The 19144-nt window shown below is 37.1% G+C and overlaps 7 protein-coding genes across 7 annotated transcripts; 4 read left to right on the forward strand and 3 right to left on the reverse strand. All coding sequences in view use genetic code 12, as the record gives it.

Moving 5' to 3' along the window:
• Positions 1–568: 568 nt before the first annotated feature.
• SNT1 (Snt1p) lies at positions 569–5041 on the forward strand (the record flags this gene model as incomplete). Its single annotated transcript, XM_064999700.1, has 1 exon — positions 569–5041. One exon carries the CDS (start codon positions 569–571, stop codon positions 5039–5041), a length of 4473 nt encoding a protein of 1490 aa, XP_064855772.1.
• Positions 5042–5439: 398 nt separating this feature from the next.
• On the reverse strand, positions 5440–6576 carry DASC09_061170 (uncharacterized protein; the record flags this gene model as incomplete). The annotated part of the gene is made up of 1 exon (XM_064999701.1): positions 5440–6576. The coding sequence occupies one exon, from the start codon at positions 6574–6576 to the stop codon at positions 5440–5442; it is 1137 nt and encodes a 378-aa protein (XP_064855773.1).
• A 1455-nt stretch (positions 6577–8031) lies between these two features.
• Positions 8032–9669, reverse strand: SFP1 (zinc-coordinating transcription factor SFP1; the record flags this gene model as incomplete). The annotated part of the gene is made up of 1 exon (XM_064999702.1): positions 8032–9669. One exon carries the CDS (start codon positions 9667–9669, stop codon positions 8032–8034), a length of 1638 nt encoding a protein of 545 aa, XP_064855774.1.
• Positions 9670–10342: 673 nt separating this feature from the next.
• On the forward strand, positions 10343–13663 carry DASC09_061190 (SET domain-containing protein; the record flags this gene model as incomplete). Its single annotated transcript, XM_064999703.1, has 1 exon — positions 10343–13663. One exon carries the CDS (start codon positions 10343–10345, stop codon positions 13661–13663), a length of 3321 nt encoding a protein of 1106 aa, XP_064855775.1.
• A 614-nt stretch (positions 13664–14277) lies between these two features.
• On the forward strand, positions 14278–15447 carry SUA5 (threonylcarbamoyladenylate synthase; the record flags this gene model as incomplete). The annotated part of the gene is made up of 1 exon (XM_064999704.1): positions 14278–15447. One exon carries the CDS (start codon positions 14278–14280, stop codon positions 15445–15447), a length of 1170 nt encoding a protein of 389 aa, XP_064855776.1.
• Positions 15448–15554: 107 nt separating this feature from the next.
• RPP0 (60S ribosomal protein uL10 RPP0) lies at positions 15555–16487 on the reverse strand (the record flags this gene model as incomplete). Its single annotated transcript, XM_064999705.1, has 1 exon — positions 15555–16487. One exon carries the CDS (start codon positions 16485–16487, stop codon positions 15555–15557), a length of 933 nt encoding a protein of 310 aa, XP_064855777.1.
• Positions 16488–17343: 856 nt separating this feature from the next.
• Positions 17344–19086, forward strand: PSO2 (DNA cross-link repair protein PSO2; the record flags this gene model as incomplete). Its single annotated transcript, XM_064999706.1, has 1 exon — positions 17344–19086. One exon carries the CDS (start codon positions 17344–17346, stop codon positions 19084–19086), a length of 1743 nt encoding a protein of 580 aa, XP_064855778.1.
• Between the last annotated feature and the right edge of the window lie 58 nt (positions 19087–19144).

Below are 19144 nucleotides of genomic sequence, written 5' to 3' on the forward strand. Positions count from 1 at the left end.
TGCTCATATTGTCATCTTATGAAATATCTCCCGGAGATATTAGCAATTTCTTTTTTTCACTCTAATCGTTACTTTTCTCCTCTTATATGTTCATTGTATTTGTCATTTTTAGTTTTCATTTCTTTAGCACATCATTTTTCTTTTTCATTCACTATTTTATTCATTCGGCTTTTACTTATATATGCGAAAAGAAAGAGAAACAATAACATTGTTGTCTTGTTTCATTAATTAGTTAGTTGATAAGTTGATATTATTGTAGCGTAATTCACCATAAGCATAAACCAGGTGTGTGGGTTTTTTTTTTTTTTTTTTGTGAAGGAAAAATTGAATTTTGTGCAATTTTCTGTGGTCCATAGATAAAAACATAAACCTGAGACAGAAATCATATCAAAAAATAATTCACTCTAAATATCACAAGAAAAATAGAATCATCGGGTACCGTGATATTTTTGTTCAGTATTCAATCATCACTGTGGTTCCAATCCTGCTCACTGCTCCTCTTTGAACCATTGTGCTGTGAACTGTATTATATATTATATTAAATGAAAGGAAAGGATTGATAATAGTTATGCCAACTAATGACACAAACGGGACTAGCCCGTCGTCCAATGCTAACACACCAAACAATAATAACAACACAGAACCTCATCAGATTAATGACTATAAGAGAAAGATTCCCGCTGTGGGAAGCAGTTCCAATAATGCCAATGCGGGACCAGCCACAAATCCTGGCGTTTCTCAATCACCATACAGGCGAATATCGGGGCCTCAATTGTCTTATCACAACCGACAAACTAGCAATAAGAATTATTATGGCTCTTCGCATAACACGGATGATTATGACTCAGCAAAAAGATCATTCAGTGGTGGAAGAGGCAGTCAGAAGCCATATTATTATGATAGTCTAGAGCAACTGCAACTACAAAAGCAACAGCAACAAGCGCAAAAACTACAGAAGCAGCGAAGTGGCTCGCTACCGTCAATGAGAAAGAATAATAATAACAATAGTGCTCAGGAACAGCCCGAAAAGCCGTTCTTGTCGATAAATACTGATCGTGATGCTAGGGCAGCTAATGAAGACCCTAAAAGTGCCTTGGATAGACCGTTATCATCGGGCTCAATAAAGACACCCAGATCTGCATACCACTCTGCTAGCTCATATGGTAATCCTAGATTTTCAAATTATGGCCAGCGAAAGTTCCACGGCTCAAAATATAGTGCCCTTGGCTCTGTGGAGAAAAATGGCAGCACACCTAATAGCGCTAGTAGCTCCAATAATGATGTAAAGAGTTTTGATACAAATGAACCGGCAGATAATCACAGTGGTGACTCTTATTACCCAAATGGAACATCATATCCCTATTCAAAGCATTATAAACAATCTGGACGTTATTTTGGAAAATCAGGAAAGCCAGATTACTATGGGAACAGCCAGGATTCTTTTTATGGCTCCAAATATTATCATGGCAATAGCAATTACTCAAGTTATGGGGCCGGATATGGTTATGACCATGCTTCATATGGTAAACATCCTAAAGGTCATTATAGCTCTTACAACAATAATAATAACTTTGATGACGATTATGGGGGCCCTGGAAAATTCAATAGGCCAAAAAAGTACAATAATTGGTATGGGTCAAGCCCGAACCCTCCGTCAACACCAAGCAATAGTAAAACTGGCTCGGCATCTTTGACGTCCTCCCCTTGTACTGATGATAAATCTATAGATTCTAAGATTTATAACCTCGACACTGCAATAAAAAGCAATGATGAAAAAAGAACAGAGGAGGAAGAACATGAAGAGGATGAGGATGAGGAAGAAGATAATGAGGATGACTATGAAAAAGGAAATGATGTTGATGGAGCTAAAAATAATGGTGAAAATTCTCTAACAAAGACAGAGCTATTTCATAAATCAATTGATAAATCGCTTATATCTTCTGCGGCAGCGGAAAGTCCTAAGACAAATTATCTTGGAATTGAGGACCGTAAGTCTGGTGAAGTATCACCAAACAATATGCAAAAATCTGATACGTGTGGTGTTGATAATGAAGAAGACGGTTACAACATTGATTCCGATATTGAGATTCATTTTGACGATGAAGAGGACGATGATAAATGTGAATTCAAGAAAAGGAGTAGCAGACCTGAAACCCCTGCAGTGACAAAGGAAAAGGAAGTGAAAGCAGAAGAGCCTCTACCTAGGAATTTATTGACGAAACTCAACACACCAGAATCAGCACAGATTGATTTGAAGAAGAAACGGACAAAAGCCACGGGATCGGCACCAAAAAGACAACATCATAAACTCTACATAGCTTTTGGTGAAGGATGCGTTTTCCCCCTTAATAAGTTGGAGCAAGCATTATTTGACTTGAAGAACAGACCAAGAGAAGAAATCATTCAAGAACAAAAGTACCTACTCAAACGAGCCGTGACAAATTTCTCAACAAATTATCCCTTCTATAAGAACAACATTTTGATAAATGAACAAGTGGTGAAACCACGATTAGTGGAAATTTTCAAAAATACTACACAAAGAATTTACTATCAAACATTAATATTAAGAAAGGAATATTCAATATTGAAGGAGAAGTGGGACACACAAACAGAAATCAACGAAAAGCAGTTAGTCTCCATTTATCCTGACTATCAATCCCAACTATTTGATCATAAATTTAAAAACAATGAACCCATTGAAGATAAAACGACATCCGGTCGGAGAAGTAGAAATCATATTGCTGATAGCGTTACTTCTGAAGCTGAATTTGAAAAGATCTTGCAACAGATAAAGATGAACGATCCTCTATATAAAGCCGAACAGCATGCAGCAAGCATTCCACCAATGATCATGAATCCAGTTGATAAATATTCCAAACACTTCATCAATGTGAATAACTTGGTTCTCGATAAGAGCTCATTCGTGAAAAGATTGTTCACTGATCCGATCGACAATTTCACCAAGGAAGAGCATGCTTTATTCACAGAAGCTTATGTGAATAATCCAAAGAAGTTTGGTAAGGTATCACAATTGATGGGAGGGTTGAGGACATCTGAAGAGTGTGTAATGCATTATTACAATACCAAAAGGCTGGTTAACTACAAGCAATTGGTGGCCAATAAAAGGAACAGGAAGACTAGTACCAGAAAAAAGACATCCAAGTCGCGTAGCAACAACAGAAAAAGTGAACTGCATGAGGCAATTGAAAACAATGTTCCTTTACCAACAACAGATGTTGAAAACGAGGGAGAGGAACCACTCAAGGACAATGATGAACTCATGATTAAGGATAGTACTGAGGAGAACCCTAAGAGAAGTATTTCTGACATAACTGAACATGAGAAAAAAATAACAGCAGAAGAATCTCTCGAACCACCGACGAAAAAGCAGAAGCCTGACATTAATGTCGCTGTTGAAGTAGCTAAACCTACTGTCACCGCCACTGAGTCAGCTCCACAGGTGAATCATGTCCCAATGCAAATTCAATCACCTATACAGCCAAAAGAACCTCTTTTGCCACCTTCAGTTCCAATAGATAGGTTCCATGTGAGCCACATAAAACCGAAGTCTACTCTTCCCGAGAAAAATGAAGAAATTATTCCGTTCAAGGAACGAAAATCTAAACCAGTTTCTAGTTATTGGAGCGTATCGGAAATTGGACTATTCCCTGGTCTTTTGCAAAAGCATGGTACGCAATGGGACATGATTGCTAAAGAAATGGGTAGCAAGACCACTATTATGGTTAGAAACTATTATTCTAAGAATGCTGACAAGGAGGGTTGGAGAGACACTGCAGAACATGTTGATAAAGAAAGAAAGGAAAAAGAGAAAAGCTCAGCCAGTAACGTTATGATAGGGAACGAGCATGGTAATAACGCTTTTATTCAAGCAAGAAATCAGCAATACGATTACAAACACGCTGAGCCCCCATTAGGTTATTTTGTGGATAAAATCCCAACAGGTTACTTCAACAGCAAAAATGTTCATTCTTCACCAGTTGCACCAAGAAAGCACGAGGATATATGGGCGATGAAATCATTGGCGCCAATGCCACTGGTAACACCCACTATTCCTCCTGTTGACACTTCTATGATTTCTTCTAGTTCCAAAGACATTCAGACTCCCAATGGGTTGTTGGGCACTTTCTACAGCAATAGACCACTTGAAGCGCCTCGTGAGCAAAAGAGCAATATCCACACCCTTATCAATACTGCTTCCAAACCAGCGCCAGAAGTGTATCACAAATCTGATATTAGTTCAGTCTTGAATGGAGTAAAGGAGGCTCCTACTGATTTATCGATCCAAAAGTCTTCAATTTCTTCACCTCGGGTATCTATTTCATCTATTGTTAATCAAGATCTGGCAGCGGCAAGATCCACCTCACCGGTTTTGAACAGACCGGCGAGTGACTCACCAAAGACATCGATTGCAAATTTGATTTCTCCAACAAACAATCCTTTGTCAGCTAAAGCTAGTCATATCACTCCAAAGTCATCGATTTTTAATTTATTAAATAGCGGCTCCTCTGGTGAGAAGCCCCTGGCCATGCCAAAAAATCATTCATCACAAGTCTCACAACATTCAACCGCTTCTAGTAGAAGTACCACTCCAGTCAATTTGCCACCCCTTTCAAGTTTCAGCAATGCCGGTGCAAACACCCAGCAGTCTATTTACGGTGATAAAAAGTACGCATCTGCATACGATACGTCAAGATCATTACTCTCCTTTGCGTCATCTGGTAGCCGTTCAATTTTGAATCATTCATCAAGCCCTGCACTTGCGGGCCCATCGAACACATCATCTTTTTCTAGTCAGGGCACTAATACTTGGGAAGAACGAAGATTACCGGCATTGAACTCTGTGTGGAAGCCAGCGACTGTTCATCAGGCTACGCAATCAGGATTTGATACCTTGATTGCTGCTGCTTATCGTCAACAGGAACAACAACAGACACGCTCTTATGGTGATCAAAATGCTAGAAAAGCTGGTGATTTGAGTGAATATCATTTGAGTAACGGCAATGGTAATCAGGCTCAGTAAATTGAATGAATGAATGATTCGATTTCAGGGCATTATATTATTATCCGAAAACTTTCAAGATTATTTTTTTTTATCACAAATTATTTTTCTTAATCAATCCATTTGTTTTTCATCTTCTTTTTTTGTTGTCATTATTGGTTTTTTCTTCTTTTTTTTTTTTGATTTGGCTTTTTTCATGTATGAGACTGGGTAATTTGATTTTCTATTTATGTATATATATGATGATGTGTTTTATGAAGTTCTTTTAATTATTTCATTCTAATTATTTTTACAACTATCAGACCAGATAGCTTAATTATTTCCATTTTCAATGGTTTACTGACCCTAGGTTTGAGGTGTCAAATTTATGTATTAATCTGAACAACTTTTATTATCAGCCACTTGTATAAAAAGGCTTGCTATTTATTCTGTTGCTCCAAAATTGCATTCAACATTGGTACAACATAAGCATTATAAGCATTCTCATTTACCCAATAATAACTTAAGATCACACAAATTAAATAGATGAAGACGTTGGCCATAAAAGTAATGGAAATACCCACAAAATAAACCGTGGCTTGGTTTCTGATTATCCAACTAATTGCCTTGTACCATCCATAATCTGTATCCATGAAGCTTGGTGACTTCTGTAATATCAAACGACTATTGAAATTGTTAATCTGAATAAGATCATTGAATTCGAGTATCAAATCCGTCTCAATGAATTTATCGTATGCATCAGCGGCGAACATGAGGTGGGAAAAAAGTTTGACTTCAATTTGTGAATCTTTTGGGAATACCCACAGAGATGATGCGGTCAGGTAACTAAGTTTAGGTACTCCTAATGAGTAGAACATTGGAGGGACGAAATGTTTCAATATTGGTGGGATTATTGGATTATCCATGGAAGACTGGTAAGAAAGACAGTCCACCAAGAAAGATTGGGTAAGAGAGGTCTGATATTGTGGGTTATGGGTGGTATGATCACGAGTATATAATGAAGGTATTTCCAGGGTCATGAAGCGAGTTAGTGGCCAGGAATTCCAATGTGATCTTTCGCGACAAGTGGTTTGAGGTGTTTTTTTACTATAAGGAAATTCATTTGCATCACGATGGTACATTTCCCAAAGTTTAGAAGTTAGAGATGAGTTCACCAACGAGGCCTTGATAGAATACACCTTGTGGGATTGAGTAATTGGCGAAACGTTGATGGAGTCTTGGTTTAATGATATTGTCGAGCCGCAGTACGGTTCGAAATCTAAATATACATCGTAATTCTGATTCGAGTCTAGTAAATCCAATAACTTGGATTGTCTAAGGCTCAACGAGACAAACGGGGGTTGATTAATGTATTGATAGTCGAAATTTAGGGGAACAATTATTTGATGACTTTGTGATGATGTGATACAATCGTAGAATTTGACAAAGAGGAAAATCGACCAAGGAAGTATTATTATTGTGCAGACAGTGACAAGTTGAAAGAAGTACATCCCCAATCTGAATATCCTAAGGGCAATTGGGAACGTGGATTGTGGAAGATTAGCAGCTAGACGCATTTTTTTTTCCTGTATCTTTATAAATAATCAATTTATGATAGATTTTTTACACCCATTGTTGTGCAGATGTTAGGATTGTTGTCAAAAACAACTATATTGAGAGTTGCTTTTCAAGGGTGTATTTTTTTTTTTGGTGTCCAGTTTTTACCCGACCCGCTGATTAAACATGATGACAATATATTCGGAACTCAATTTGGCTTATAGAAACAATTTCAGAAGATGATCGTCCCTGTTGCGATTCTGAAGGGGATAGAAAGGAAAATAAGGAAGTTCAAGATCTGATTTTGTCGTAAAGTAAAGAATTGTGAACCACAAAAGACACATGCATGTCAGCATATAACCGCACTCCAACATGGCTGTAATATTAGTATTTGATTTTACCAAAAAATAGGGTTTTGGAAGCTAAGGATAGATGGGATGAATTGGATTGTCTTCGTATAATAGATTTTTGCCGAGATGCTCCTTATTTTGAGCTCGAAAGCTTCGTGACGGGTCCCAACTCGAAGTCAATAATTTTGGTTGAAAATCTTACTGCACATTTTTCTTTTATTCTCTGAAAATAAAACAATACTATAAATGTTTCTAAGTATTCGAGGAGTCTTCAAAATCAGCTGGATCAACGTATGATGTATGATTGGTCATTTTTAGAGAGTATCGTAATAAATGTGAATTCCAGTGCATATTTTGCTTTCTCACTAAATCGAGGTGGTATGTTATATTCGCGCATATATAGCAGGATTACAAAGCCGGGCCAAAATAGAAAGAATATACTTAATATTAGAACGATGTGTGAATTTATTTCATGAATTAGTGGAAAAGAGAAATATGGACGAAAGTTTGCACAAAAAATTGAGAAGACTGATAAATAAAAAATTCAAAAATAATAAAAATAAAAACCCTATTAAATTTCACGAGTAATAAATAACAGACAAAAGAGAAACAGTGAACATAAAAGTACTAAAAATATATATAAACGTTGAAATAAAAATGAGAATAAAAAACAAGTGTACAATTTTACAATAGGGAAAATACTCCGTCTTTTGATTGAGAGCTTCAATAGCTTGTTGGAACTAAGATGTGAAAGGACCAAAAGACAATAACATGTTTGAAGGAATAATGAGGTCCAGTATTAAAAGAAGGCAGTGTATACTGCAAAATGGGCAGAAATATTCACAAATAACGAGAGACATATTTCTAGAATGATGAACTTAGCCTGAGAGAAATCGATAATAAAAAAATTATCTGAAAAATATAAGAATACGCTTCCAAAAATAGCGATAAAAAAATGATAAAAAAAATTCATGATAATGGTGATAATGACAACAATATGAGTGAAGTATTAAATGATAATGCCAATGCGCGGATCTAAACAATAATAATAATAATGAAAAAGACACAAAAAAAACCTCAATTTTAAGCTTTGAATACAGCTCAAACTCTAACAAACCGAAAAATTTAATGTGTACTATGACCTCTATGATACTTCAAACCATTCAAGTTCTTGTACCGCTTACCACATACCTCACATCTAAAAGGTTTATCCTTCTCCAAGTTGAAACTACCATCAGGATATGGTTGGTTACTTTCAGGATCAATAACACTGAATGTACCATCAGGGTTTTCAAATAATTTTTGGTTTTGGTGTCCGTGAGCTTTATGATATTTCAAACCGTTCTGGTTCTTATAAGTCTTATCACACCCAATGACTGGACATTTGAAAGGACGATTTTCTCCATCCACATAAAGGTGACGGGCTGGATCGTCAATACAGATCTCTTCATCCTCATCCTTTTTGATATTTTTATTTGACGAATGATCACCATTAGGTTTTATACCAGATGTCTGGAGATCGATATCAGTTTGATTGGCATTATTATTGGAATTATTGTTCATGTTCATGTTTTGATTATTCTGAGAAAATTGATTGGAAAGATTATTTGAAAGATTAGATGAGTTGAGCTGATAATTTCCAAATTGATGAATGTTATTGTTATTATTATTGCTGTTATTGTTATCCTTCATGAGAACATTATTCACATTGGAGCCATCCTGAATATTATTCAATTGGTGGCCCAACGAGCCATTAAAGGTGAAAAGAGAATTCGAGTTGTTGGGTTGCTGCATTTGGTTAATATCTAGATTATTAGCATTACCAAGAAGATTATTATCAAGGTTCATCACCCCGTTATTCACCTGTATACCACTGCCATTATTATGATTGTTGTTGTTGGCATTATTTGACAAGAAAACTTCATTGGTAGATACTGCCTCCATGAGATCGTTAGAGCGTTTTAAATTCTTGCTATTATTAGAAGTCACTTGACCATCCCCATTGACTACCAAGTCATTCAGAGGAGGGGAAATTGATATATGAGCTTCTTCATAATGTTTTAATAAATCGTGTAAAGTCGGTAGTATGTCACCACAACAGCTGTAATCTTTGCAGTAGTCCGCCTCAAGGTTCGGCAAATAATTGACGGGCGGAGGCGACATGGTCATCATTAAATCCTGGTTCATATTCAACATTGCATTGTTTTGGTTATTGTTTAAGTTGCCTAATATATTGAAAGTCGGATTATTTTGATTATTATTTTGATTGGATGGATTACCATTGCTATTAAGCACGCCGTTATGGTGGAATAACACTTCATCTTTAAGCCAGCTACCAATAGTCAAGGAACCGAAGGAGACACCACCCATCCCCTGAGTATGGGCAATACTTTCTCTCCTGAGCCTTGGATTATTCAAAAATTGATTAATGTTATTGATATTGTTATTGTTGTGGTTGGCATTGGTATTACTGTTCACATTGCTACTCATGTTGTTATTGTTGTTGGTATTATTGGTATTCTGCGACTGCTGCTGACCTCTATATCCAAAGGGAGAAGATCTCTGATAGGCAATATCAATCGGTGCCGTCATCTGGTTTCCAAAATCAAAATCATTATTGTTGTTGTTGACGTTCATCGCGGATGAGCTGTTGTGGTTGAAGGAGGGAGGGTCGTTTGCCATTGCAGTATCGAAATCAAAGTCAAACATTTCGGTGTCGCCAGTGGCACCTGGATGAATGTTGACAGAAAACTCAGAGTTCATGATTGAAATGACAATAAGAAAATATTAATAATGTAAAAAAACAAAAACAATTAGGCAAATAATAATATAATAATATTCGCTCTCCTCCAAATTGAAATTTCCAAGTAATTGAGGAACAGGGGTAGAAAAGTCAATAAATTTCCGTTCAAACCGATGGACGCCTTACTCAAGTATATTCTATGTTTGGGGCCCGAATATATTAGAAATATTGGGTGTCTAATAGATATAAGGGAGGAATTGATTGTTTGTCCTAACCAATGCTGGTGGAGGTTTTTTGGATTGTTAGGGCTGCTCACCTGTTTGTAATCAGGCGGAATTTCTTTTGCTGGAGGAAAAAGAAGAAAAGTTTTGGGGGGTCTCTGATGGATGGCCAACAAACAGAGGGTATTTCCGTTACCCGCACATACATGAGGGTAATTGTTTCATTACGTAATTGCCACTGTTTGTGTTGTATAATGTCTTATGTCAGCAGGTCATGTGAATGGATTACCGATGGATTACATAAAATGTCGCGCTCTATTAGGTAATCACTGAAAAAAACAAAACAAAAAAAAGCTTGGATGACTTTTTTGGGAAACATAAACAAATGGTGGTCATACAAAGGCGTTTGATTGTGTTCTAACAACGGGACATCACTTCTGGCCGAATTTGTTACAGTGATATTGTCTGAAGTATGACTTCGACCCTAACATGGTTCGAATTGGCAGAATTCGATGATTTTCTTACTGCCTCGGTAGTTGACCCCATTTATTATTGGGCAACTATCAGAAAGGCATATCATCAAACTAACTTCAAGGCCGATAAAACATTGTCAACAAAGGAAGCTTTGGCCTTGATTAGAAATCATCTAGTTTTCCCAACTGGTGAAGAGGCCACTTTGGCAACGGCAAAAAGACTCAACTTCTTGATGGAAGATTTCATGAAAATGGGGAAGGTGCGAAACTTCTTGAGAAGGTACCCCGAAGAATCCAAGATTCGGGAATTTAATAGGCATGCCAAAAGATACTTTCAACTTTTTCAAAAGGATTGCGGGTTTGATGTTTGTACCACTGACAGATATTTGAGTAAATCCGGGAACCTAGAGGCTTGTGTGATTGCCAAAAGAGTGTATGAACCCAATGAAGAAATTAAGTACCTTTTTGGCTGCCTTGCACAATTGGATGAGGAAGAAATCAATAATTTCGATCAAAATGATTTCAGTATCATTAATATCAGCTCCAAAAATACCCCTTGTCTTATGTTGGGTCCAACAAGATTTGTCAACCATGACTGTAATGGCAATGCTAAATTTTGGTCCAATAAATCCGGGATGACCATTGTAAGTGTCAGAAGAATTTTGGTCGGAGAAGAAATTACTGTTACTTATGCTGCGAACTACTTTGGTAAAAAAAATAAAGATTGTTTATGTGCCACTTGTGAAAGAGATGGCCTTGGTGGGTTTGCACCTAAACAAGATAACGCGGAACAGCCGCAGATTGTGGAGGATGGAAGCGCAGATGAAAATGATAAAAAAGTAATAGAAGATGTCCTCAGTGATGAGGAAAATAAGGAAGATCAAAAAAATCGTTTCTCAACGCCTGAATCAGATATGGCAGACGGCACTATGTATGAACTTGTTTCAAGTGGAAGCGATTCTGAAGGTGAACTTTTAAGTGATGATGAATCAGATATAGAATGTATTGATGATCCTACAGGTGTTTCCGACTTATTACAAGTCCCTATCAGCTCTTCTACTGCTGATAGTGATGGCCAAAAGGAGGGCTCTCGTACTGGAGATCTCGGCTCTAGTACAAAATCTAATGGTGGAAATTTTTCTTCTATCGTCAATAGAGGTGGCGACACATCTAAAGAAAAAAGCTCTGCTCCGCCAGAATCTGCTACATATGATGCTGGGGAAAAGTCAAAGGGTAAGAAGGGATCAGTGTATGGTGGCAGATTGCGACCAAGGAACAAAGTCAATAAAAAGAAAAAGGTTTTACAAACCATCGACTTGTTCCGGATCGATGACTCTCCTGATTCCTTTAAAACAAACCTCCAAACGTCTAAAGATAGTTATGCATCAAATTTCTCCGAATTCTCTCAAAGAAAAATATTCAAAACCTTTCAAAGACTTTACAATAAACGTTATTATGATGCTAAATTTCAGCTGGAGCATGACATTTATGATTGTCAAAATTGTGGTTGCTACTTCGAATATGATCCCAGTACTTTTGAAGCCATGAACTATGAAATACACCCATCCATGCATGCTGCTAATGGGGATGCCAACAAGTCTTCTATCAACAATTTGTATTGCCCAAAATGTTTGAGACATTTTAAGATTTTCAAATTAGCGTGGCCTTTAACTAAAGTAGATTTGACGATAAGCAACCGAATGGAAAGCATCAGACAATTTTTAACTTTTTGGCCAGCAAAGAGAAAACCGGTTGATTTGATTCCAGAACTGAATAAGCATCGCAAACTTGATGGAGATGGGAACTTGGAAGTAGAAGATAAGGTGAAGGTAGACGAGTTGGATCCTCCTCTGAGCAATGGTGACAAAAATGCAGGCAAAGTCAGTTACCGTTATTACAAAGGAAAGCTCGTTGAAATTTCGGGAGAAAACAATGTAAAAGATCCAGAACGTCTAAAATTGGGCAGTGTCACTTCTGTCTTGAGTGATATAAAGGATTTGAAATTAACTCTTAAAACGAATTCACCAAACTCTGGGACTAACTTGAAATCAGATATTCCTTTGAAAGTTCATAGATTGAGAGAGTCTTATATCAAGAAGTTAAACGAAGAGTGGATTGTACTTTTTCAAGCTTATGAGGCTTTTGTCAAAGAACAAATAGCGGAGCTTATTGAGAAAAATCCCCATATTTTAAAGACCTCGTTCTTCAAGAATTCCAAGCAGGTCTCGGCTGGATCTTGGAGATCTTCTATGACACCAGTATTCAAAAATTCATCCAGATCTGGCTCAAACCTCGCGCTTAGAACACAGGAAAAGGGACCAAAACTAAAACCACGGAGCTTACCATCAACCTCAACCAAAGCAACAAGAAGAAAAGCTAGTGTGGCTGATATTGCCAACCATATTAAATCAAGAGCTACAAGACAGAGGGAAAAGACCAATACGACTTCTAAAAGAGGTAAATACGTATCGGACTCGGATGATGCTCTTCAAGACGTTGCACTTGGGGATCATGGGACTACTGAGATTTCCTCTAGATTGAGGGACAACTCTCGAAGACCGGTAAAAGGCGACCAACTGTCGTACTTCAAAAAGCCTAGACTTGACAAATCTAATTCAACTTCTTCGGCTCTGAAAACTGCTAAGAATCAAAAGGTTTCTATGAGAGATTTGATTTTAAAGTACAAGAAAAATGGTGTTGAAGAAAACCAGGTGAAGTATTATAGATCGAAGAGCGAAAGAATTTCTCAATCCTCTCAAAGCTCTTCTGAAAGAACAAAAGCCAAGCAGCCTACTCTGAAACTTTTTGCTCCAAAAGAAACAAAGCAACCTAATGCAGTAAAATCGCTTGCTTCTAATTTGGGCTCAAGTTATTATGAAAAATACCAATCAAAACCAAAACCAAAACCAAACATGCCAATGTCAGCACCAATGCCAACGGTTAGATCTGGGCCTATATTAGATCCAAGAAAGAGAAGAAGACCGATTGCTCAAGAACCTAGAACTGTGGGTGAACCAGAAAAGAAAACTAGAAGCCTGCCAAGGGATTACAAGAAGATAACTTCTGAAACTAGCCGTCCCAAATCCAATAGTGACAAGTCTTTGGTTAAAAAGACGAATAATAATGGTCTTTTTGTTGAAGATGGCATTGCAGGAGATTCTGATGAGCTGGAAATTGTTGAGTATGGCACTTCTGCCTCAGTAGCAGCTGATGGATACGAGTCATCTTCGGATGAAAATGGAAAATACAATGTTTCGATGAAGAAGATTGATGATCTTCAAATTGCTGGTAAAGCCTTTGAGTACTTTGAAATCGATTGATTTTACATTCTTCATTTATGTTCATTCACTAAGTAACATGTTTTCTATTAAGATCAATATCCTGTTTTTGTTTCATATTGCTTCTTTCACATTTGATGTCCGACTGTATTTGTAATATAGATTATATTTTTATGTTTGTTCTTTTAGTTCTCATTCAGGTTTTTGAATACGGGTCAATTTATTGTTGTGATTATTTTAATTCTAGCAGATAACAATGTCTCATCCAGAAAAACTTATTCCTATTATTTGTTTGTTATAGTTTGTTCCATGATATTATTTGTATCCTTATTAATAAACAACTTAATAATTAGTCAACGGACGGCCAAAACGGCTTTGCATAAAAAAAAATGCAGGAAAAAAAAAATTGAGGAGGGATTAGGTGCAGAAAATTTTGAGTAATCTTCCTTGAACTATCTACTTTGACTCTCATCTGAACAAACTAATAAAGGAAGCAGATAAGCCAGATCCCGATATCTACATTCTTTGAGTTTTTGCTACCCTTTCCCTTTTTCAAAACGTTCCACGTTAAATCATTATCATCTATTATCCGTCAAAGGATAGTTAGTTTTTCGGTATCTCCATATACAAAAGATATCACAAGACTATACCATAAGATGGATACAGAAGTATTGAAAATTGATGTTACTTCTATCGAATATGCCGATAGGAATACAGAATCACCTAATATAAATGACCCTGTTACGGAGAGAAACCTCCAGAAAGCTGCCAAAATCATAACACAAGCTGGCGGTTTAGTGGGGTTCCCAACAGAGACAGTTTATGGACTTGGGGGTTCAGCAATCAACGATGAATCTACTGCAAACATTTTCAAGGCAAAAAACAGACCATCTGATAACCCATTAATCGTTCACATTTCCTCGATGAATCAATTGGAAAGAATTATTACTGCGAACACGAATAACCCATCTAAGGCGAAAATCCCAGAGATTTACAAACCGTTAATAGAAAAGTTTTGGCCTGGTCCGGTTAGTATCTTGATTCCTATCGATACCTCTATCAATGACAAAAACAATCCATATGTCTTATCTAAAAACGTTACCAATAACCTTGATACCGTTGCGATTAGGTTCCCATCGGACCCCGTGGCAAGGTCGTTGATCGCGTTATCTGATACCCCCATTGCTGCTCCAAGTGCAAACACTTCGACAAAACCTTCGCCAACCATGGCTTCGCACGTATATCATGATCTCAAAGGCAAGATTCCATTAATCTTGGATGGTGGTAATTGTAATATTGGACTTGAGAGTACCGTCATTAATGGGTTAGTATCGCCTCCAACTTTGTTGAGACCTGGTGGGTTATCAATTAAGGAAATTAAAAAAGTTCCAGGTTTTGAGAACTTGGTCACTGAGCTTAATATCAAGAAAGATAGTAATGAGCCAGTCAGAACACCGGGGATGAAGTATAAACACTATAGTCCAAATGCCATGGTATATTTAATTATCAATACCAAGCCGGAGCAAAATATCTTCAAATCCGAAGCGATAGGAAAGTTAATCAATGCAAATGAGACTAGCAAGTCTGCCTTAGTTAGTGAGCTTGGGTTTGGGCAATTCAAGGAAAGTGATAATTTGATTCTACGAGAATTGGGAACAACTGTGAAGGACATCCAGTTCAATATGTTTAGATTATTGAGAGAAATGGATCAGTTATCAGTGAAAAGGATCCTTCTTATCGTCAACAACTCCACACTTGAAGACGAAGATGGCCTTGCAATTATAAATAGGCTAGGAAAAGCTGCTAGTGAGAAGGTCTACATATAGTTTTCATTATTATACTTTACAGATTAATGCTTTGACAATCACTAAGAGGATATTTTATTTGAAAAAACTATTGAAAATGTAAATATTGTTTACGATAGACAATTGACTTAGTCAAACAAACCGAAACCCATGTCATCATCGGATTCATCTTCTTCTTCAGCTGGGGCTTCTTCAGCGGCAGCAGATTCAGAAGCAGCAGCAGCGACTGGGGCAGCAGCAGCGTAAGCGTCTGGGTTGGCAATTCTGTCCTTGATTTCTTCAGAACCTTCGAAGGTGTAGTCAGTAGCAACAGAGACAGCAAGAACATTCTTGTAGTGGTTGATGATACTGTGAGAAACAGATGGCAAGGTTGGGTAGTTGATAGCCAAAGAGATAGCAGCGATGTTGTTGATGGCAGAAACAAAGTGACCAACCAATTCTTCATCAGTAATATCCAAGATAGAAGATGGGAAGATTTGACCATCATCGTAAACTTGTTGGACAGTCAAACCGAAAGTGAATGGAGAGATGTTCAACATGTTCAACAAGGTAGCTTCAGATTGACCGACCTTAGTACCAGCAACGACAACCTTAATGTCAGAAGTAATTTCAATGTTACCTCTGGTAATCTTAGTTGGGACACCAATAGCTTGGAAGAAAGAGGTCTTGGATGGATCGAAGGCAGTTTGTTGAGCTGGAATGACAACATCGACATCGGAGAAAGCACCGGCTCTGGCTGGGGCTTGGACCTTGTGGTTGACAATTTCATCTCTGATGGTCTTCAAGTCATCGTTAGTGAAAACGAAACCAATGTTACCTTTGACGTGAGACAACAATTTTTCGAATTGTGGGAAGTCAGACAACAAACCTCTAACGGCAGTTCTGATCATGGTGTTCTTACCCATCAAAACGACGGCTCTACCACGGAGAGCCTTTCTAACTTCATGCATTTGTTGGGAAGAAACATTATCAACACCAACGATGAAGATAGATTTGTAGGTTTCCAATAATTCCTTTAACTTGGAAAAGTATTCGACTTTGCTTTCACGAGAACCTCCCATTTCGACTCTTTTATAACTGAGGATAGGCTTTTTAAAGTTTTCTCTTCAATAAAGATGATGATCTTTCAAAGTTGTCTAGGTATATGGTTAAAACCTGAAAAATTATCAAAAGTTTTCTCCCTCCTCAGAATGTTGTCAGAGTGCGTTTAGATGTTTATTTCAGGGCTTAGTTATCAGAGTGTTGCAAAAAAACACCTGCTGCGTGACCTGATATTGTACATGACTTACCACGTGCAATAACATAGGGCTTGTAAACCCACCATAGTATCATAGATACAACGTTATCTTTAATTTATTTATTATGATATCGCCCTCATTAAATTGAAAGTAGACTAAAAATAGAATATTTCAGTCCTTTTAAGTCTATATTAGGTGATTTTCGCAAAGTTTCCTGTAATTAAATGGTTGACTAGACCCTAAATAATGTGCTATCTCTCCCAATTTCGCTCTGTATGCTTGGAATTTTTGTCCAAGCATTCTTAAGCCAGTCATAAAGTGCTCTATGGCATTCCTCTTGTCCACGAACCACCGAAAGAGATGTCACAAGTCCCGATGTGCCTGCTACACCATCACCTTCCTCATAAACAGAGATTTGGGAGTGCGATATCGTCGTCCTGCACGTGTTGTAAATGATGATATCTTTCCTAAAATATGTAGGTGCTTTTATTAGCCTAATTGGGTAATATCTTTGAATAACAGGGGGGTCTATTTCTGAAGAAAAGATCCCCCTTTTGCCCCCTGGGCTGCGCTTAGAGTCAGAAGGAGCATCAGAAATTTGGTGCAGCAGAGACATATATATACAACTGACTCTTACACTAACTAGAAATCAACAACATATAAACGCTATACACAGTATATGAATGTCGGTGAACCAGAAGTCATCGATCTTTTATCATCAGACGAGGAATGTTCCGTCTCTAAGGAGAAGTCGGATACGGCGCCCATAATCATTGAAAAGAACCCCCGAAATGCTAAGGTTGTCAAAGTCGAAAGAGATGAGCTAGAAAAACCGAAAAAGAAGAAAAGAGAGCGGAAGCCAATACCAATACTCAAAATACTAACTTTCGAGAACGTCAAGGGACACAAGTTTTCTGTGTCTGTGGATGCTTTCAATTACAAAAAACATGATTCTATTGATCACTATTTCTTATCACATTTTCATGCAGATCATTACTATGGAATCACCAAAGGATGGAATAATGGAGAAATATACTGCTCGGAGATCACGGCCAACCTTTTGGCTTTAAAATACAAGATCAATCCAAGCATTATTCATCCATTGAAGTTGAATGTGACTTATGAGCTAGTTGACAATTTATTCATTACATTGATAGACGCAAATCATTGTCCTGGTGCTGCTATCATATTGTTTGAATATATCACAAATATGAAGAAAAAATCGAATATTAAAGAGGAAGATAACCTTTATGAGAATAATTATCATGATATGCAAGAAGATGAAATCTGGGAGCTTTTGGAGAGAGAAAAGTTTGGTATTGAAGAAAACAATATTCTCAATGAATCTTCTAATCTAAATAATCGTCGATTTATCAGAGCATGTGAGAACTGTGGTATCAAAGTTTTCAGGATTTTGCACACGGGAGATTTTAGGGTTTGTAAAACAATAATTTGCAATTCTTTGATTGCCAACCATAAAATTGATAAATTGTATTTGGACACCACTTATTTTGATCCTCGTTACACGTTCCCGGATCAAGATTTGGTAGTTAAACAATTTGCAGAATTTGTTGTGGAGTTAGTATATGGGGTCTTCTTCCAGAATTTGGCGGAATCTAACGGAAAAGGAGACTCCACATTACTATATTTTCAAAAGAGAATCACTGATTTCTTTACAGAAAAGCCAAAAGAACCTCCAAAAACAAAGCGCAAAACTAAATCTAAAGCTGGGTCGTATGAAAATGAATTTCTTGGGCCATCCACAGGGTTCAACAAATTTAAATACAATTATCTTATTTGTATCGGGACTTACACTATAGGCAAAGAAAAAATCGCCATTGAGTTAGCTAAAAAGTTGAATTTGAAAATTTATGCGAACGGAGCCAAAAGAGAAATTTTCAATACTTTCACCGATTCAGATCATAGCTCTTTCAGGGATTTGATTATTGATGATCCTTTTGCTACTAATATTCATTTGGTTCCCATGCGATCCATATCTTCACCAGCTTTATTGGAAGCTTATTACAAGCCCTTAAGATTGACTTACAAGAATATTATAGGAATAAGGCCAACTGGTTGGACACTAAGATCGAAACCCTCATTCACCGCCCATGAATTGAGGACCTTGACGAATGAGGAAATTTTAGCTGCCACTGTTAATAATGATAAAGTGCATTCTTTCGGAATTGATGATTTTTATGCACAATTCAACGCTAGCAAAGTTTTGCAAATTTACAACATCCCGTACAGTGAGCATTCAAGTTTTCGAGAGTTATGCATGTTCATAATTTTGTTGAATGTCCAGCAAGTGATACCTACCGTGAATCTTCATAATCTTGAAAGTATTAGAAGGATGGAACAATGGGTATCTATTTGTAAAAAAATGAAGGAAGAAAAGCACTACAGCATTGAAGATTTTTGATTTTGGTTTTGGTTTTGGTTATTAACAGTAACGTTAAAAATTTCTATAATATAATATA

This window comes from Saccharomycopsis crataegensis (assembly GCF_037102585.1).
Source record: "Saccharomycopsis crataegensis DNA, jcf7180000000098, whole genome shotgun sequence".
In the NCBI taxonomy this organism is placed as follows: Eukaryota; Fungi; Ascomycota; class Saccharomycetes; order Ascoideales; family Saccharomycopsidaceae; genus Saccharomycopsis; species Saccharomycopsis crataegensis.